The sequence below is a fragment of the Coffea arabica genome, chromosome 7e (assembly GCF_036785885.1).
Source record: "Coffea arabica cultivar ET-39 chromosome 7e, Coffea Arabica ET-39 HiFi, whole genome shotgun sequence".
Classification (NCBI taxonomy): Eukaryota; Viridiplantae; Streptophyta; class Magnoliopsida; order Gentianales; family Rubiaceae; genus Coffea; species Coffea arabica.
Window position 1 is genome coordinate 25,253,221 of NC_092323.1, and position 15,243 is coordinate 25,268,463.

The 15,243-nt window shown below is 35.8% G+C and overlaps 1 protein-coding gene across 7 annotated transcripts; it reads left to right on the forward strand.

Annotated features, from left to right (window-relative positions):
- The first annotated feature begins 1,014 nt into the window (after nucleotides 1–1,014).
- Nucleotides 1,015–8,179, forward strand: LOC113700769 (uncharacterized). Of its 7 annotated transcripts, none has more exons than XM_072058829.1 (13): nucleotides 1,015–1,420; nucleotides 4,112–4,150; nucleotides 4,249–4,306; nucleotides 4,442–4,638; nucleotides 4,734–4,945; nucleotides 5,124–5,453; nucleotides 5,623–5,833; nucleotides 6,315–6,407; nucleotides 6,504–6,595; nucleotides 6,800–6,917; nucleotides 7,026–7,111; nucleotides 7,465–7,516; nucleotides 7,634–8,179. In XM_072058829.1, the coding sequence occupies exons 2-13, from the start codon at nucleotides 4,142–4,144 to the stop codon at nucleotides 8,147–8,149; spliced, it is 1,974 nt and encodes a 657-aa protein (XP_071914930.1). In that variant the 5' UTR covers nucleotides 1,015–1,420; nucleotides 4,112–4,141; the 3' UTR covers nucleotides 8,150–8,179. The 7 variants fall into 7 exon arrangements, with proteins under 7 accessions (XP_071914930.1, XP_071914932.1, XP_071914927.1 ...); XM_072058831.1 differs by having other exon boundaries at nucleotides 1,016–1,420; nucleotides 4,249–4,264; XM_072058827.1 differs by lacking the exon at nucleotides 1,015–1,420 and adding an exon at nucleotides 2,243–2,272.
- Nucleotides 8,180–15,243: the final 7,064 nt, after the last annotated feature.

The following is a 15,243-nucleotide window of genomic DNA, read 5'->3' on the forward strand; positions in this document are numbered from 1 at the left end:
GTAAGTATTATTCACTCTTAATTGTCCCGAAATAAGGGTCTAAAGTCCCTCAAATAAAGTCGCGCGTGTGAAAACGCGTACCTTCAGTTTTAACGCTATAACGCGAAACTTCCAATAAATTCTTATAACGATTGCACTACTAACTATCACTTGAGTATTTATTCATAAGATTACCTATTTTAGGACCATAGTACAAGTCTCCAATATTCCAAGGTTATTGTGCTATTACGCGGATAAAATCTCCAAGTACTATTCACTATTTTTACTAAACGTACTCCAGGAAATTAATTTTTAGAACGAGTCACTTTAAAAATATAACGAAGTTATATTACCATGTATTTAAGTCTAATAAGACTAGAAAATATTCCTTGGGATAAAATCCAATTAAATAATTTATTAAGCCATGAATTAGGCATAAAATAATAGTTTTTACGAGTCCTCACACTGGGCACTAAGGGAAAGAATGTCAACTAATCCATTACAGGACCAGGCTATTGCTGTGAAATTGGCTCTACTAAATGCGATCAACCAAGGCTTGAGGACTATCAAAGTGGAACTAGACAACATGGAGCTGGTGGAAAACATAAAAGGTTCAAGACACAACAATCAAATTATGGTTACTCTAATAGAAGACATCCAGTTCATAAGTAATTTGTTTCACAAGTGTTCTTTCTCTTTTGCTAATTCAAGGAAAGTAGGTAGTATTAAATTGAGCTTGCATGCTCTAAACATCTGGTTAGATGAAGAATGGATGAATCCCAATCTTAGGTGTTAGACATCAATGATTTTGTAGGACGGTTGTCCTTTTGATTGGATCATTGTCCAATACTGTAAAGTTTTACGGTGATATATAAAGCTAACGTTTCGACAAAAAGAAAACATAGCTCCGTTTGCTAAATGACTTTTTTTGAATATTTGTTTAAAATTTTACTATAACTTAATATTGAAATTGTGAGAAAAATTTTTTAGGGTGGAAATTTTTTTTTTCTCTTTCGTTTTCCTTCCTTCTTTTTTCTTTTCTTTCCTCTCTCCTTCTTGTCCCTTCCCCCTCCCCTCTCCCTCCCCCGCCACCTCTCCTTCTTCCGGCTGGAACAAGCAGCAGCAGAAATATAATTTTTTTTTGGCCTTTTTCTCTCTCCCCTCTTCACCCTCTCCCTCTCTCTCTACCCCTCTCCTCCCCCTCCCTCCCCCTCCCATAAGTGAGTTGGGAGGGTTAAAGTGGGTGCAGAGCAAAGGGTTCGGTGTGATTGGGGGATCCCTTCTCTCTTGTCCTTCGGCTATTCTGTCGTTTCTGATTCGTCCCCTTATCATTTCCGCTCCTTCTCAGCGGTTTGCCGGCGAATACCTATAACCACGCCTTCCCCATAGCAGGAGCAGATTTTCCCCATCTGAAACTGCAAACGATACCCTTTGTTCCCAGGTATCCTCCTTGCTGTCATCACACACACACAGAGAGTCTTTCTTACTTGTTCCACTCTGCAATATCAATTCATAACTGGATATATTGGTGACTGCGGATCAGTTTATTGCTTGTATTTCATGCTCTTTTTCGACCGTTGTTTAGCTATAAAAGCTTCATTTTCTCTTGTCACTGTTTCACATCTGCCTAGCAAGTGTTTGATGGTTGTTCTATGTCAGGGTTTACTTCCATGGCAGGAAAAGCTGCAGTGAAATCTGTGGTGAAGTCAGTTGGCGAGGGAGGGGGGGGGAGGAGGAATGCGAAAAAAAAAGAGAGGTGGCGGTGGGTTGAAGTGGAAGAAGAAAGGAGGAAGGGAAATTTTGGGTATTTTGAGGTGTATAGTTTAAGAACTTTGGAGAAGTTTTTTAAAGTTATTGTAGGAGACAAACTTGCTAAAAACTAGTAGGAGACAAACTTGGCAAAAACTCACTTTGCCAAACATATTCTGACCAAAATTAGGTTATGCTGTTTTAAAGGCCAAAACAAATATCTATATCTGAATACATCATCTCCACAACAAAAGTGACACATAAATCTTAGTGAATCATGTGACAGGCATAAAAGGAAATTCCCTGTAACAGTCAGGAGACTCAGGACCTTAAGCCCAAATTTTCCGAGTATGATAAATATTTCTTGTGTTTTAGATTGGCTATCGTGGTAAAGTAAACCGGTATCTAGGTTGGGGTTTTTTTTAGGGGGGGGGGGGGGAATCTGAATCTCAAGAAGATTTGTATAGCTTCTCTCTCTTACCTGCTGCTTTGTTTTGAACCATAGTGGTGGTTCTCCCTCCTTGCCTTGATGAAATCAGGAAAAGTGAGTGGTTGATCAAAGTTGGCATGGAGCTAATTTTTTAGTTGTTGAAGCTTTGTGATCACCTCATGACTTTTGCTGTATATATATAAAATTGGAAATCTATTGTCCATGTGGTATTTGAGCCCTCTTTTCTTATTCATCTCCTTTTCAATTGTATAGTTTCTCTCTTACCTGCCGCTTCGTTTTGAGCCATAGTGGTGGTTCTCCCTCCTTGCCTTGATGAAATCAGGAAATTTGAGTGGTTGATCAAAGTTGGCATGGAGTTTTTTGTTTATTAGTTTGTTTTGTTCTTCCATCTCAGGATCGCCCTGAATTCCCCCTTCTGGTCAGATCTCTGAAACAGTCCCAAGATCCTTTCTTTCTTTTGCTAGTGCCAACTAGGCAAGATCACCTTATCTTATCACTCAAGAAAAATCCAAGATTTAGGATTTCCAGAACTGTTTTTCATGCATAGAAATGTATGTTTATGTTAGTATTCTGTTTGGTAATTACTTTTGGCAATTAGTATTCTAGTTTTCAGTCTTTGACTGAACAATGAAGCATTCTGATTTGATTCTTAAGTGTGAATATGGAAGCTTTCTGATTTGCTTCCATTTTGGTTGAGAGTCTTAATTGAAAATCAGTCTAGAAGTCTATAACTAATGTACTTCCCCACAAAGAGAAAGAGAAAGAGAGCAAGAGAGTAAACACTAATGAAAGCTTATTGCCGTCTACACGTTGCGTGATGCAATCCACCCTTGGGTGTGATGCCTAAGGTTTCTAGGAGTGATTTTTAGAGTTCCTAATCTGATCTCCTTCTTGCGTGTCTTTTCTGTGAATTTCATCATGTTCTCTCTTCTAAGTCTTTATGATCTTTTACAACTATGAACTTTGTAGATTTTTTTTTTGTACGATTTTTAAACCGAGAATCAATTCTACAATCTGTTGGATCTAACATCAGCTTCTGCTGCATTATCTACATCATTGAATTTTTATGAATGTGTCCTGCTAATATTAATTAACTGTACGGACCATTGAGCTAAAGAAGCGAGGGGAAATGTGGTGAGTGGGAAGAAAAAAATATCTTGGCATTTGCCTTATTATAGTGGCATCAGCAATTTGAAAAGAAAATTATAAACAATTTTAGTTTTTCCCTAGACATTGAAATAGTTTGCAGCATCTTTAACATATGAAGAACTCGTAAAGTTCTTTACAATTACTTGTTTTCAGGGAGACTATCTACTGTATTTGAGTGTCATGGTGTGTTATTAAGTATTACGAAATGAATGCTCAGTCTTAAAGTGTCTTCAATGTTTTCCTATTAAACAAAATTATTGAACTAAAAGGGCATTTTGTTTGATATTATTAAAGCATTTATAGTGTTATGCTAACAAAGAAATAGTTGTAATGAATGTGCCATCAACAATTTGCGGCAAATGGTAGCTTGGTCTCTTGTTTTCTTAAGTCATCAATGAACGTGGTATTCCGGATGCAATTTGCTTCCTCGAGTTTATCAGGTTAGTAGGGGAAATTGCTGGAACAAGAGGAAGCCAGTAGATTCATAGACCTATATGATTATACTTTTCTAGATGGTAGAGATTATGATGACAAGACTTATATAGCATATACTGGTGCTATGTATTCTCATTTGTTATCTCTCCTTGATTATCTGTGCTAGCGATTTGGTAGGGTCACGATCACTGTATCATAAAGTGACAGTATTGCATGGTGAAATTTTGACTTAATCCTTTTCTTTTGGATCTTGAAATCTGCAGTTTTTTAGCCTTTTGGAGCGTCTATATGTTTTATTGAGTTAAAATTACCGCCGAGCTTGACTTTTGCCTTGCACTTATCTTTCAGGTCTGTCCTGCTTCGTCCTTGTTCATCTTGATGAAGACTGTGAGTTCAGCTCCCTAGTTTCAAATGTTAATGCTTATAATTACATCTTTATCAACCTATTAATTTTTTTTTTTATGCATCTGAACTTCCGCCTGCAGACTTGTCTGAGTGAGGGTAAGGGTTATCATTTCCCACCCTGCCACATGCTAAACATAGGTGGTTTTCAGCTATTATTCGACTGCCCTTTAGACCTTTCTGCTCTATCGGTCTTCTCTCCTCTTCCTACGAATTTGTCTAGCTTATTTGATGAATCTGTTGGTGAATGTACGTGTGAGGCTTCTTCAATTTCAGATTGTGGCTGGAAAAGGAAGCAAAAAGTAGATAAATCTCTTGACACAAGCAGTTTAATACATGCCGAACCTTGGTACAAAACTGTGAAGAGTTTGAAACTCTGGAATATTTCATTCATTGATGTTGTACTGATCTCTAGTCCAGTGGGCATGCTAGGATTACCATTTCTGACCAGAAACAGAAATTTTTCTGCTAAGGTGAATAAGAATGACATGCTTTTACATTTTGACGTCTTAACTCTCATATTTGCTAGAATTCATTGTGACTGATTTCCTTTTTATAATCGGGTCAGATATATGCTACTGAAGCTACTGCAAGACTTGGACAGCTTATGATGGAGGACCTTGTTAAAATGCATAATGAAATCAGGCAATTCTATGGGCCTGAAGAGTCTACTTGCCCAGAATGGATGAAATGGGATGAGGTGGAATTGCTTCCTTCTGCAATTAGAGAGATACTTTGGGGCAGAGATGGAGACCTTTGTGGTTGGATGCCATTGTACAGGTAATGCTACTTAATATATACCATCAATGTTATTTGAGCTGATTCATCAATTGCAAAGTTATAGACTGGTGATTGTACTCTCTTTTTTGAATTGGGGATGTCAATCTAGACTGGACATTTCCCTGTAATTGCACTGTGGATTTGGGGACTTGAGGTTGCAATAATTTCTGCTTCTCAGTGTCGCTGATGTGAAGGGTTGCATGCAAAATGTTCAATCCCTAAAATATGCTGAAGAAGCCTGCTACAACGGCACCTTGTTAATAAGGGCATTCAGCTCTGGTTTAGATATAGGCACTTGTAACTGGAGTATTTCTAGTCCAAAACAAAGGATTGCATATCTTTCAAGCTCCATTTTTGCATCAGCAACAGCAACAGAAATTGACTACAATCCTCTGCGTGGAAGTGATGTGATATTATTCTCAGATTCGACAGCATGTGATGCACTAGACAAGCTTGAGAATGAAGATGATGGATTCAATCCAGCAGATAAAAAAGCTTCAAAGTTCAGGTAACTCAAATTTACTTTCTTCAACGGTGTTCTTTGTGAGATGCTCAAATCATCCTAAATAACTGCACTTTATTGCAACTAAAATTATGGGTCTATATTTTGTTGTCTCTAGTTTCACGTGATTCACTCATATGGTAAAATCCAGGGCACTGACAATTTCCATTTGCAGTTCAAAAGATGATGACAAAGAAAGCTATACTGAATTTTTGCAAAACGAGGACAAGTTTGCAGAGGAGTTGGAGAAATTGGCTTTCCTATGCTCATGTTCTTTGGACTCTGTTAAAGCTGGAGGCTCAGTTCTGATTCCCATTGCACGGCTTGGAGTCCTTTTGCAACTATTAGAATGTATAACATTGTCTCTGCAGTCATCAGACTTGAAGGTATTTCCACTTCTCATTTTATAGTAAGGAAACAGGAGTTGCTTTTTAGAGATACGTTCATCTGAATAATGTTTCTGAGAAGGTTGATTGCACTTGATTCTAGATCTCTGTTTAGAAGAGTATCTTAAATAATGTAGTTGTATTCTCTGTTTCACCTTTATAGGCTCTTGGCATTGAAAAATGAGGGTTTAAGATACAACTAATTTGTTGGTTGATTAACTGCATGTTTCACGTCTATGTATGAGGAGAGAAAAGTTTTAGTTTTGTACGGCAATTGCTAATAGATTTTGGTGCCAACGTGGAGAATGAATCTTTAAGTGATTTTGATGGTTGTTTCTTTTACTATTTATTGTTATGCAAACAATTATCAAGATGCAGATTTATGGCTAAACTGTTACTGGGAGCTGCAAAATGTCAAATCTATTTATGAAGTTCTGGTACTGTGGACATGCTTGTGCAAATGCTAATACATTTCTTTCAGGTTCCCATCTATATTATTTCTTCTGTTGCTGAAGAGTTAGTTGCTTTTTTAAATGTTATACCTGAATGGTTATGCAAGCAGCGGCAGGACAAGGTATTTCAGTTCAATATATGTTTTGAAAACTGCTTATATTCATGTAAAGAACAATCAAACTGTGTTTTACCTCCCTCCCTCTATTTATCTGTGCAGTTTTATTCTGGTCAACCACTGTTTGCTTTCATGGATCTCTTAAATGAGAAGCGGCTCTTTTTGTTCCCTGTACTTCATTCACCCGAGTTACTGTAAGATACTTCTTCTTTAGATGCTTAAAGCAGTATCTATGTTGGAAATGTTGAAGTTCAGTTGTCAAACTGAAACATCTTGGAGTTCTTTCAATAAGATGCTCTGCAAGGATACGGTCCATGTTTTAATGAGGATGGCACTATTGGAGCTGCCCTTACTCAAACTTCTCTCTCTCTCTCTCTCTCTCTCTCTCTTGTGAATAGGTCAATTTGGCATGAACCCTGTATAGTAATTTGTCCTCATTGGAGTTTACGGATTGGACCTGCTGTCCATTTGCTCCAACATTGGTGTGGTGATAAAAATTCTTTACTTGTAATGGAGGTGCAGCTTCGATTTCTTAGTCATCTGACCTTCTGTTACTGATTTGCCAAGTAGGATCGTTACTTTGTCTGATTTTTTTCTTTTCCCTTCTTTGTGAATGATGTGCAGGAAGGATTCAATGCAAATTTGGCCTTCTTGCCTTTCAAGTCAATGGAAATAAAAGTCCTTCAGTGCTCGTTTCTTTCTGGAATGAAGTAGGGAATACTTTATTTGATTGTGTTGCTTAACTAAGGGATAAACAATCTCTTGCGCTGCAAGTTCTTGATTTTTCCCCACCTATATTTATGGGTCAGAAGTTTTGCATTGGTGGTTCAGCTGCAGAATAGATGATCTTAATGTTTGTTTGGTTGAATAAGAGGCATTTTCAGATGAACATAAATGGGAGTTCTTAAATTTCTGTAGGGGATAATTTTGAATAGCAAAATTGGAACTTCAAGTTGGCTAAATATTTGCCTCAACTTCATGTTTCATTATCACATATGTCTAAGGGTTCATTCCCCTGATTATTGAATTACATGTCTGATTTGTATTTCTTTTGGCCTTACAGTTTCCGGAAAGCTGAATTTTTACTCAAACTGTTGAAGCCTAAATATGTGCTGGTAAACTCAAGACCTTTATTTGCTCTCTGTTTTCTTCTGCTTCAGGAATGCCTCCTTTGGTGCCTAATAAATCTTATTCTAGCATTTTGACTACTGTAATTTTCCTGCTGGAGACAGTTCCCTGAGAAATTGAAGCAGGGCAAAAGCTTTGTGAATCAGTCATTTTCAGTCATTTACTACCTTGAAAATGAGACAGTGAAAGTACCTAAGTTGAAGGATAGTTCAGAATTAGACATTGGTATAGACTTGGCTTGTCAGCTCGGTTATACAAAACTGGAAAAGGAAGAAATGAGTATTGCTCGATTGAAAGGAGAGCTCCTTGTGGAACAAGGCAAAAATGTATTGTTTAGTGGAAAGGAGTATGCTGGTTCCTCAGAAACCAGGCCGCTGTTGTACTTGGGTGGGGTAAACTTGGAGAATTTTCTGACGACCTTGCAAAGCATGGGTATTAATGCAACAGTTGAAGAGGCCATGACCACTGATGGCTCAGATAAGACATCTCTTGTGCATATTTTGGGGCCTAAAAAAGCCTTGATAGAAGTCACAGCAGCACGTACAATTGTTAGCACTGATGATGAGTATTTGTCTGCTCTTATATCTAAAGCCATATGTAACATTTTGAATATTGTTTAATAGAGCATTGCCCTTTATTTTGTTTCTAAATTTGTTCATTTTATTTCAGCTGTTATGAGCTTCTACTTTGGTGTGAAAACTATAATCTCTACTGTACTGCTAACCAACCAGGAATTCAACTTTTTCAAATCGAATTTTTTTTTTTTTCGGGATAATCTAGTTTCACCACCCTCCCTTGAGGTTCTAAAAATATCACTTACCTCCTCTACCAATTATTGGAGCCCAACGCTTGCGTCATAATGGCTAAATAACTCTATTACCCTTATAATTTAGGATAATTACAAATATATGTGAAGGAAAAAGAGTTAAATGTTTGCTTACTACATTAATCATAATTTGAATTGTAAAATGTTAATAAATTTGCCATCCAAAAGTAGAGCCAATATTAGGTTAATCTTTTTTAATTTTTATATACTTGACAAATAAAAGAAATCAAACGTAATGTAGTTGATAAATTAAAGGATTTAGACATGAGAAATAATTAAGATATTTACAAACTAAATTAACCATAATTTGAAATGTAAAAAAGAAAATCTAATTTGGCATCTAAAAATGGATCCAATTCTAGGCATCCTTTTTTCAATTTATGTACTTCATAATTAAAGGAATCAAATATAAATAGTAAGAATCTTATAATTGTGGTGAGAGTAAGAATCTTAAGGTATGGAAAAAAATTGTTTTGTTAACTTTTGAAAGATGTTATTTTTCGTTATGAATGATGGAAATTTTTTATTGACCACGTGTCGTAATGGCCCCATAAGTAAATTAACATCAAATATTCAATCTAACTAGTATAATAGTTGAGTGGCACTTTTGGCATAAATAAATCTTCTCACACCTTAAATTAATTTTTTTATTATTTGTGTTTTTTGAATTGGGCTAAATTGTTATAAGAAAATTGGTTTCAAGAGAAATTAGTGATATTTTTAGAACCTCAGGGGAGGGCAGTGAAACTGTCAAAAATCTCAGGGAAGTTTCTAAAATTATCCCTTTTTTTTTCTACGTGTTTTCCACCCTCTTTCCTAACTCTCCTCTTTGACACAGGAAGATGGATGATACATATATTCTCCTATTGGTAAACTATTATATAAAGCAAAATCTAATAGTATTTCTTCCTCAAAATCAAGCAAAGGATATTGTTCAAAAAATAGAATTACCTAGCCATGTATTTTTGGCAGAAGATTAGCATTGGGGATGACTTCCTAAATACAAGTTGAGACAACCATGTAGACCACTTTGATTGCTGTATTATTGCAAAAACGACTAAATTTGTTCAATTCTGATAATGGCATGGTGGATGCAAATTTTTTTTTAACTTATTTACTTTTGAAAAAAGCCCACTGGGTGCTGATGAGAAATAGGAAGTGCACAAATATGCTCAAATGATTGACGTCAAACAAGATTTCAAGGAGAAATGCAGTTTTACAGTATTAGTCCCTCATATTTAGCTTATGTGCAGAATTGATGCCTAATCTTTCGGCTACAACAAATCCGGTTAAACAAGCTTCTAATTTTAGGCAAATCAAGACAATTGATGAAAATGGAAGGATGCCTAAAGGGTCAAAATCAAATTTATGTTGGTCAAGAGTCTCGACTTAATGTTTTAGTCCTCAATGTTTGAAGTTGATTTCAATATGAGCCTAGTATGTTTTAGATGGTGATTACTTTAATTATTGCGTAAATAGATTTTCTAATAAAAATTGTAATTTGGTTATTTTGAAAGGATTGTTATTTAATGTCTAACATGATCAATTTCTTCATGTCCCTATTTCAAATAATCTTTAGAATAACTTGTCATGCTATGCCACTTTTATTTACATAAAGTGCACTAGATATGATACAAACGTCACCAACCTATGACGAATTGAACAAGAACGAAAATTGACTCAAGAACAAGGATATAACTTGATACCTTCAACCAACTCTAATACCAGCTGATACGAACTCGATCTAACAAGAATCTGTCTTAAAGAACCAAGTCAATCAGGCAGTGGAAGGATCTATTTTGACCAAATTTTGAAACACCACAAGTGGATCAATCAGGCAGAGAATCCGTTTCTAAAAACCTAGTGGATTAATTATTGGTTTGAAAGAATAAGATGACGTGATCATCTTGCCTTGAACACCACAAGTATCCAAACTAAATTTAATACATGTCAAAAAGAACCTCACGTTCTATCAAGAAACTCCATAACAGGAGAACAACTCACTTTTATTAATTCATCTCTCCTAGTGTCTTACAATGGAATAGAAGAAACCTATTTATAACTAAAATCTAAACTACTAAGACTAACTCAATTTTGTAAGGCTCGAAAACAACCCTTTTCTAGGCGACCACACAATGGAGCAGTTGATAAGAAAGCACAAGTGCTTGTGAGTAGAAGAGATAAACAATTTAAAGATCATAAATGTAACAATAAGTAAAAGGAAAGAATTGCAAACCAATTAACTACCCAACTCCTCTTGAGCTTCAAACAAGCTACTTCAAATTGATTGTCGCGCCCCATTTTTTGATAAATAAATAAAATGGTTTAAAAATGTATTTTGATTTAATTTATGATTGAAAAATGAATTGTGATTTAAAAGAAAAATGGGTCTAAATGGGGGTTTGAAAATGCGACGATTTGACCCAAAATTATAGTTTAAAAAGGGTTTTTTATATGAAAAATGGAGTCGCCAACTGTCGCGCCCCATTTTTTGATAAATAAATAAAATGGTTTAAAAATGTATTTTGATTTAATTTATGATTGAAAAATGAATTGTGATTTAAAAGAAAAATGGGTCTAAATGGGGGTTTGAAAATGCGACGATTTGACCCAAAATTATAGTTTAAAAAGGGTTTTTTAAAAAAAATGGGAGTCGCCACTTGGTAATGAGTTAAAGTGTACCAAGTCACCTAAAAATGAATTTTTTAGGAAAAAGTTGCAAGAAACCCCTTTTAAACGACTCCTAATCCACGTAAACCAAAAAAAAGGTTCGGGAGTCCATTTGACGAAGGGGAAGGCAAGGATAAAAATCCAAGGCACCCCTTCGACCTAGCCAAGGCTAGTTGCGTGATTTAATCAAAGTTTTTCTTATTTTAACCAAAGAATTTATTACATTTGGATGCACTACATGAATGCAAAAGGAAAGAAAAAATGCAAACCTAAATTCTAAAATGTCTCTTGTAAGGTTTTTGGTCCCAACCACATGAATTGTGGCGGCCAATAAAGGAAAACCTTATAGAGGTCGATTAATGCAAATGATGGCTAAAGTGCAAGTGTGCAAGTGTATAAAAAGGTGCACGTGTGAAATTGTATGAAAAGTCCAAGTGTTTGTGTGCAAGTGTATGAAATATAGTGATAAGTGCATATAGGTGTAATTAAGTGCAATTTTGTGAAGTAGAAATCAAAATGAACAATAAGGAAAGGAAAAGTGATGAGGAAATGTGAATTGAAAAAAATGAGTAAGTGATAAATGAGAATGAATGAACCTAAAGGAATGCATCAGGTCGGGTGTGGGAATGACTCCTAACTTTTTCGACTTCGATTTTCCCTTTGATTAGAAGGCAAAACTAGCGTGCTAAGGCTATCGAGTAGCCACACTCGCTCGTTTCCCTTATCGGAAGGGGACACTCAAGCAAAATGAGCCCTATAGCTAGTATGGGATGCAAAACCTAAAATGAGAGGAAAAGGGGTTTGAGGATCATGCCAAATGATAAAACTAAGGAAAATGCGTGATATGTGGTGAACAAGCAAATGATGTACTATCGAGGGAAAATCCCTAAGGGTCTAGCGTTGGACTAACCCATTCTATGAATTCCGACTAGCGTTGGACTAGTGGAAACGATAAAAGAAGCCACAACTAGCGTTGGACTAGTGTGATGACGTACATTCATCCATTCCATTCATCCACACTATAAAAAGCGAGTAGACATGCGAATCACTTATAAACACGTAGCACATAACACTTAGCATGCTTGACTAGATGCAAGGACCTAATAAAGCGATTAAACACTTAACACGTAGGCATGCAACCAAACTAATGAACCTATTACATTCACTAACTAAAACAAAAGGGGAAGGGGAAAATAGACCAAATTGCTCGCCACAGCCCTATCTATTACAAGCCAAGAGGTGTACACATACCCCATTAAAAGAATAACTTAATGAAAACAAAAAGTAAATGACATAAGTAAAAGGAATTAAAGAAAAACTAGAAAAGCAAAGTAGACATGCAATTCACTTAGCACGTTGAGTCACATGAGAGAAACAAAAAAAGATAAAAGAAGTTATACCTCCCTTAAGTTGATGCCTTAAATGGAGTGAAATCACTTATTCATCCTCCAAAATAAAAGAAATATCAAGGTACCACTTTAAATAAAAGATAATCACAAAAGATAAAAATAAACAGGAAATTGAATCAATTAAATCATATAATCAACCCACATTCAAGAAGTCAAAAGAAAAAGAGACTTGATTGCAAACATTACCAAAGTTTTGGGGTCAAAATTAAAGAAAAATAAAGTACAGGGGCCTATTCGCAATTAAATTAGGGACCCAATTGAAAAAGGTTGAAAATGTCCAGGGCCACAGTACAGTTAAGGAGAAATTCAGGGACTGATTTGCAACTTTGGTTTCTGGTTGCTAATGGGTCAGGCCAGTAGGCCAGTTTTGCATCTTATTTGGGCCAGAACCTTCCCTAGCCCAATCGAAATTCAGACCAAAAGGAATGGACCAATCTATCATTTAAAACCCCAAAATTAAGTAACAAGACCGGTGGGCTTTTACCCTTTAGCCCAAACCAAAACCCAAAATAATAAACTAAAACCATTTTTAAAACCCAATCAAAAACAACTTCTTAGCCCAAATCCCCTATTTCACTAAAACCCAACATGATAAAATCTACAAAAAAATTATTAAGCCACCATTATGACCTAAAAATCAAGCATTAATCTATCCAAAAAGTCTCATAGAATTATGCAAACGCAAGATTAAACTTAAAAGGATGAAATCAGTCTAATTTTTCCAGATTTAGGCCATATCAGAATAAGGGGGAAATTTGGGGTTCAATCACAACAAAATAGGGACTTAATTGAATAAAATTTGGAAGTCATGCAGGCTTTAATGTGATTTCACCAAAGGTCCAGGGCCAATTGCAAAATTTTCAGAAACTTATTCATTCAGGCTTCACAGAAACATTTCTTCTTCTTATGCAAATGAACGTGAGAACGTTTCTGCAACTTCTGATGCTTCAAAATCCATTAATTTCACGCGGCAAAACACACTACATCATCCGACACCAAAAACATTGAAAATGACAAGAATTGATTCCAAAATTCCTTTATTTCTTTTCCTTTCCCCAATTAACAAACGGGCAGATTCTAGCTAACTTTGGACCGGCTGGCATTCCTCTCTCACGGATATAGAAGAACACCCAAAATCTTTCCTTTTTTGATTCAAGACTTTGGTTTGGGCATTTTAGCAAACAATACATGAGCATAAAAATTTTTAGCAAATCTGTGAGCAATCAAGATAGCAACCAACCCCAAAATTATTTAAGAACAAAGAACTTCAACTCCAATCATCATACGCAGTATGTATATTCAAAAAATTGAGGCCAAGTAGCAGAAAAATTACACTAGAGCAAGCCACGGCGGTTACATTTAAAAAAACTGGACAAGAACTTGAGAAATTTGGAGAGAAACGAAACTTACAGTGCCTCTATTCAGTGAAAATTCGCGGATGGAGATGGGAAATTCTGGAGCTAATGGCCAGTGGCGATTCCTTTCCTCCTCCCCTGCTTTTCCTTCAGCCGTAGCCATCACTCTCGCTCCCTCATTTTGCCTGCAGCTTCCGTCCGAGGCTCCCTCTTTTCCTTCTAACTCAGCTTTTTTTCAGTTTTTCCGTAGCTATCTCATGCCGCCGCCCCTCTATTTCTCTTTCCCTCTTGCTCTTGGTTGGTTTGCCGAATGCAGCTCACTCTCTCCTATCTCAGTCGATGATCACGAGGTAAAAGATTTGGTTGTGGTTAGGAATCTGATAGTGGAATCAATGAAGTAGGTGCCGTGGTTATGGAGATGTTTGAATGTAGAGGTCGGTTGAGTGTTGAGTTGGTATTGAATTTTGATTGGCTGCATTGTGCGGTGCTGAAGCTGCTGTCCCGGGAGTTATTTGTGCAGAGCAGAAAGGAAGTTTCGGTTTATGGTTTGTGCAGAGCAGAAAGGAAGTTGCGGTTTTTTTTTTTTAAAAAAAAAAAAAATTTAATTAATTAGTTAATTAAACAACAAAAATGATAATAATAAAACAATAATAATTAATGATGAAAATAACTTAATTAACATTAGATAAAAATAAATTAAAAACAACAACAAAAAAAAACAAATTTCCATTTTTCATTTTCATTTTTTCCTTTTCTTTTGTTTTTCGAAATAACCTAACCAAAAAAATAAATAAAGTCAAAAGATTGAATTTAAAAAGAAATAAACATATTTTGTGAACAATTTTCTTCCCTTTCCTTTTTTTTTCCAAGACAAAAATTGAATTTTAAAACAACTAAAACATATTTTCTTTTTTTCTTTTTTTTTTTTTTTTGAAATTCTACATTAAAAAGACTAAAAAAAATAAAACAAGTAAACGACTAAAGAAAATAAAAAGAATAACTAAGATAAACTAGCATGAACAAAAATAAATAAATCGTACCAAAATTTGGTGTCTACATTGATGAATTACAATCACTCTTGTGTACAAAGGAAGGTTCACCTCCTCCTTGCCCCGAACTCCCTCGGTCAAGCCAGGACGTTTTACTATCCCTCAGGACAACCCTCACAGAGCTACACTCATGAAGTATTCACTCACAAATGAAAAGCTTACAATGAACCTCACACCACTAAGACTACAAATCTTCTTTGAAGAGTATTTTCTCACTAAAATCTCTCTAGATCTTTTGTATCTTCAGTGTGCCAAAGTTGTTTTAAGTATCTGACCAACCACTATTTATATAGGACCAAGAAAGTGTCTCATTAATACTTCCAACGGATAGAAAGTAGCTGAACAGTCAACTATCCGTTGGCAGTATCGGACGTCTGATAGCCCTGTTTTATGCGTCCGACAGCA

Coding starts and splice junctions, on each gene's coding strand:
- LOC113700769 (XM_072058825.1), top strand. Junction 6,408..6,503: donor GCAAGCAGCGGCAGGACAAG/GTATTTCAGTTC, acceptor TTATCTGTGCAG/TTTTATTCTGGTCAACCACT. Junction 6,596..6,799: donor CTTCATTCACCCGAGTTACT/GTAAGATACTTC, acceptor TCTTGTGAATAG/GTCAATTTGGCATGAACCCT.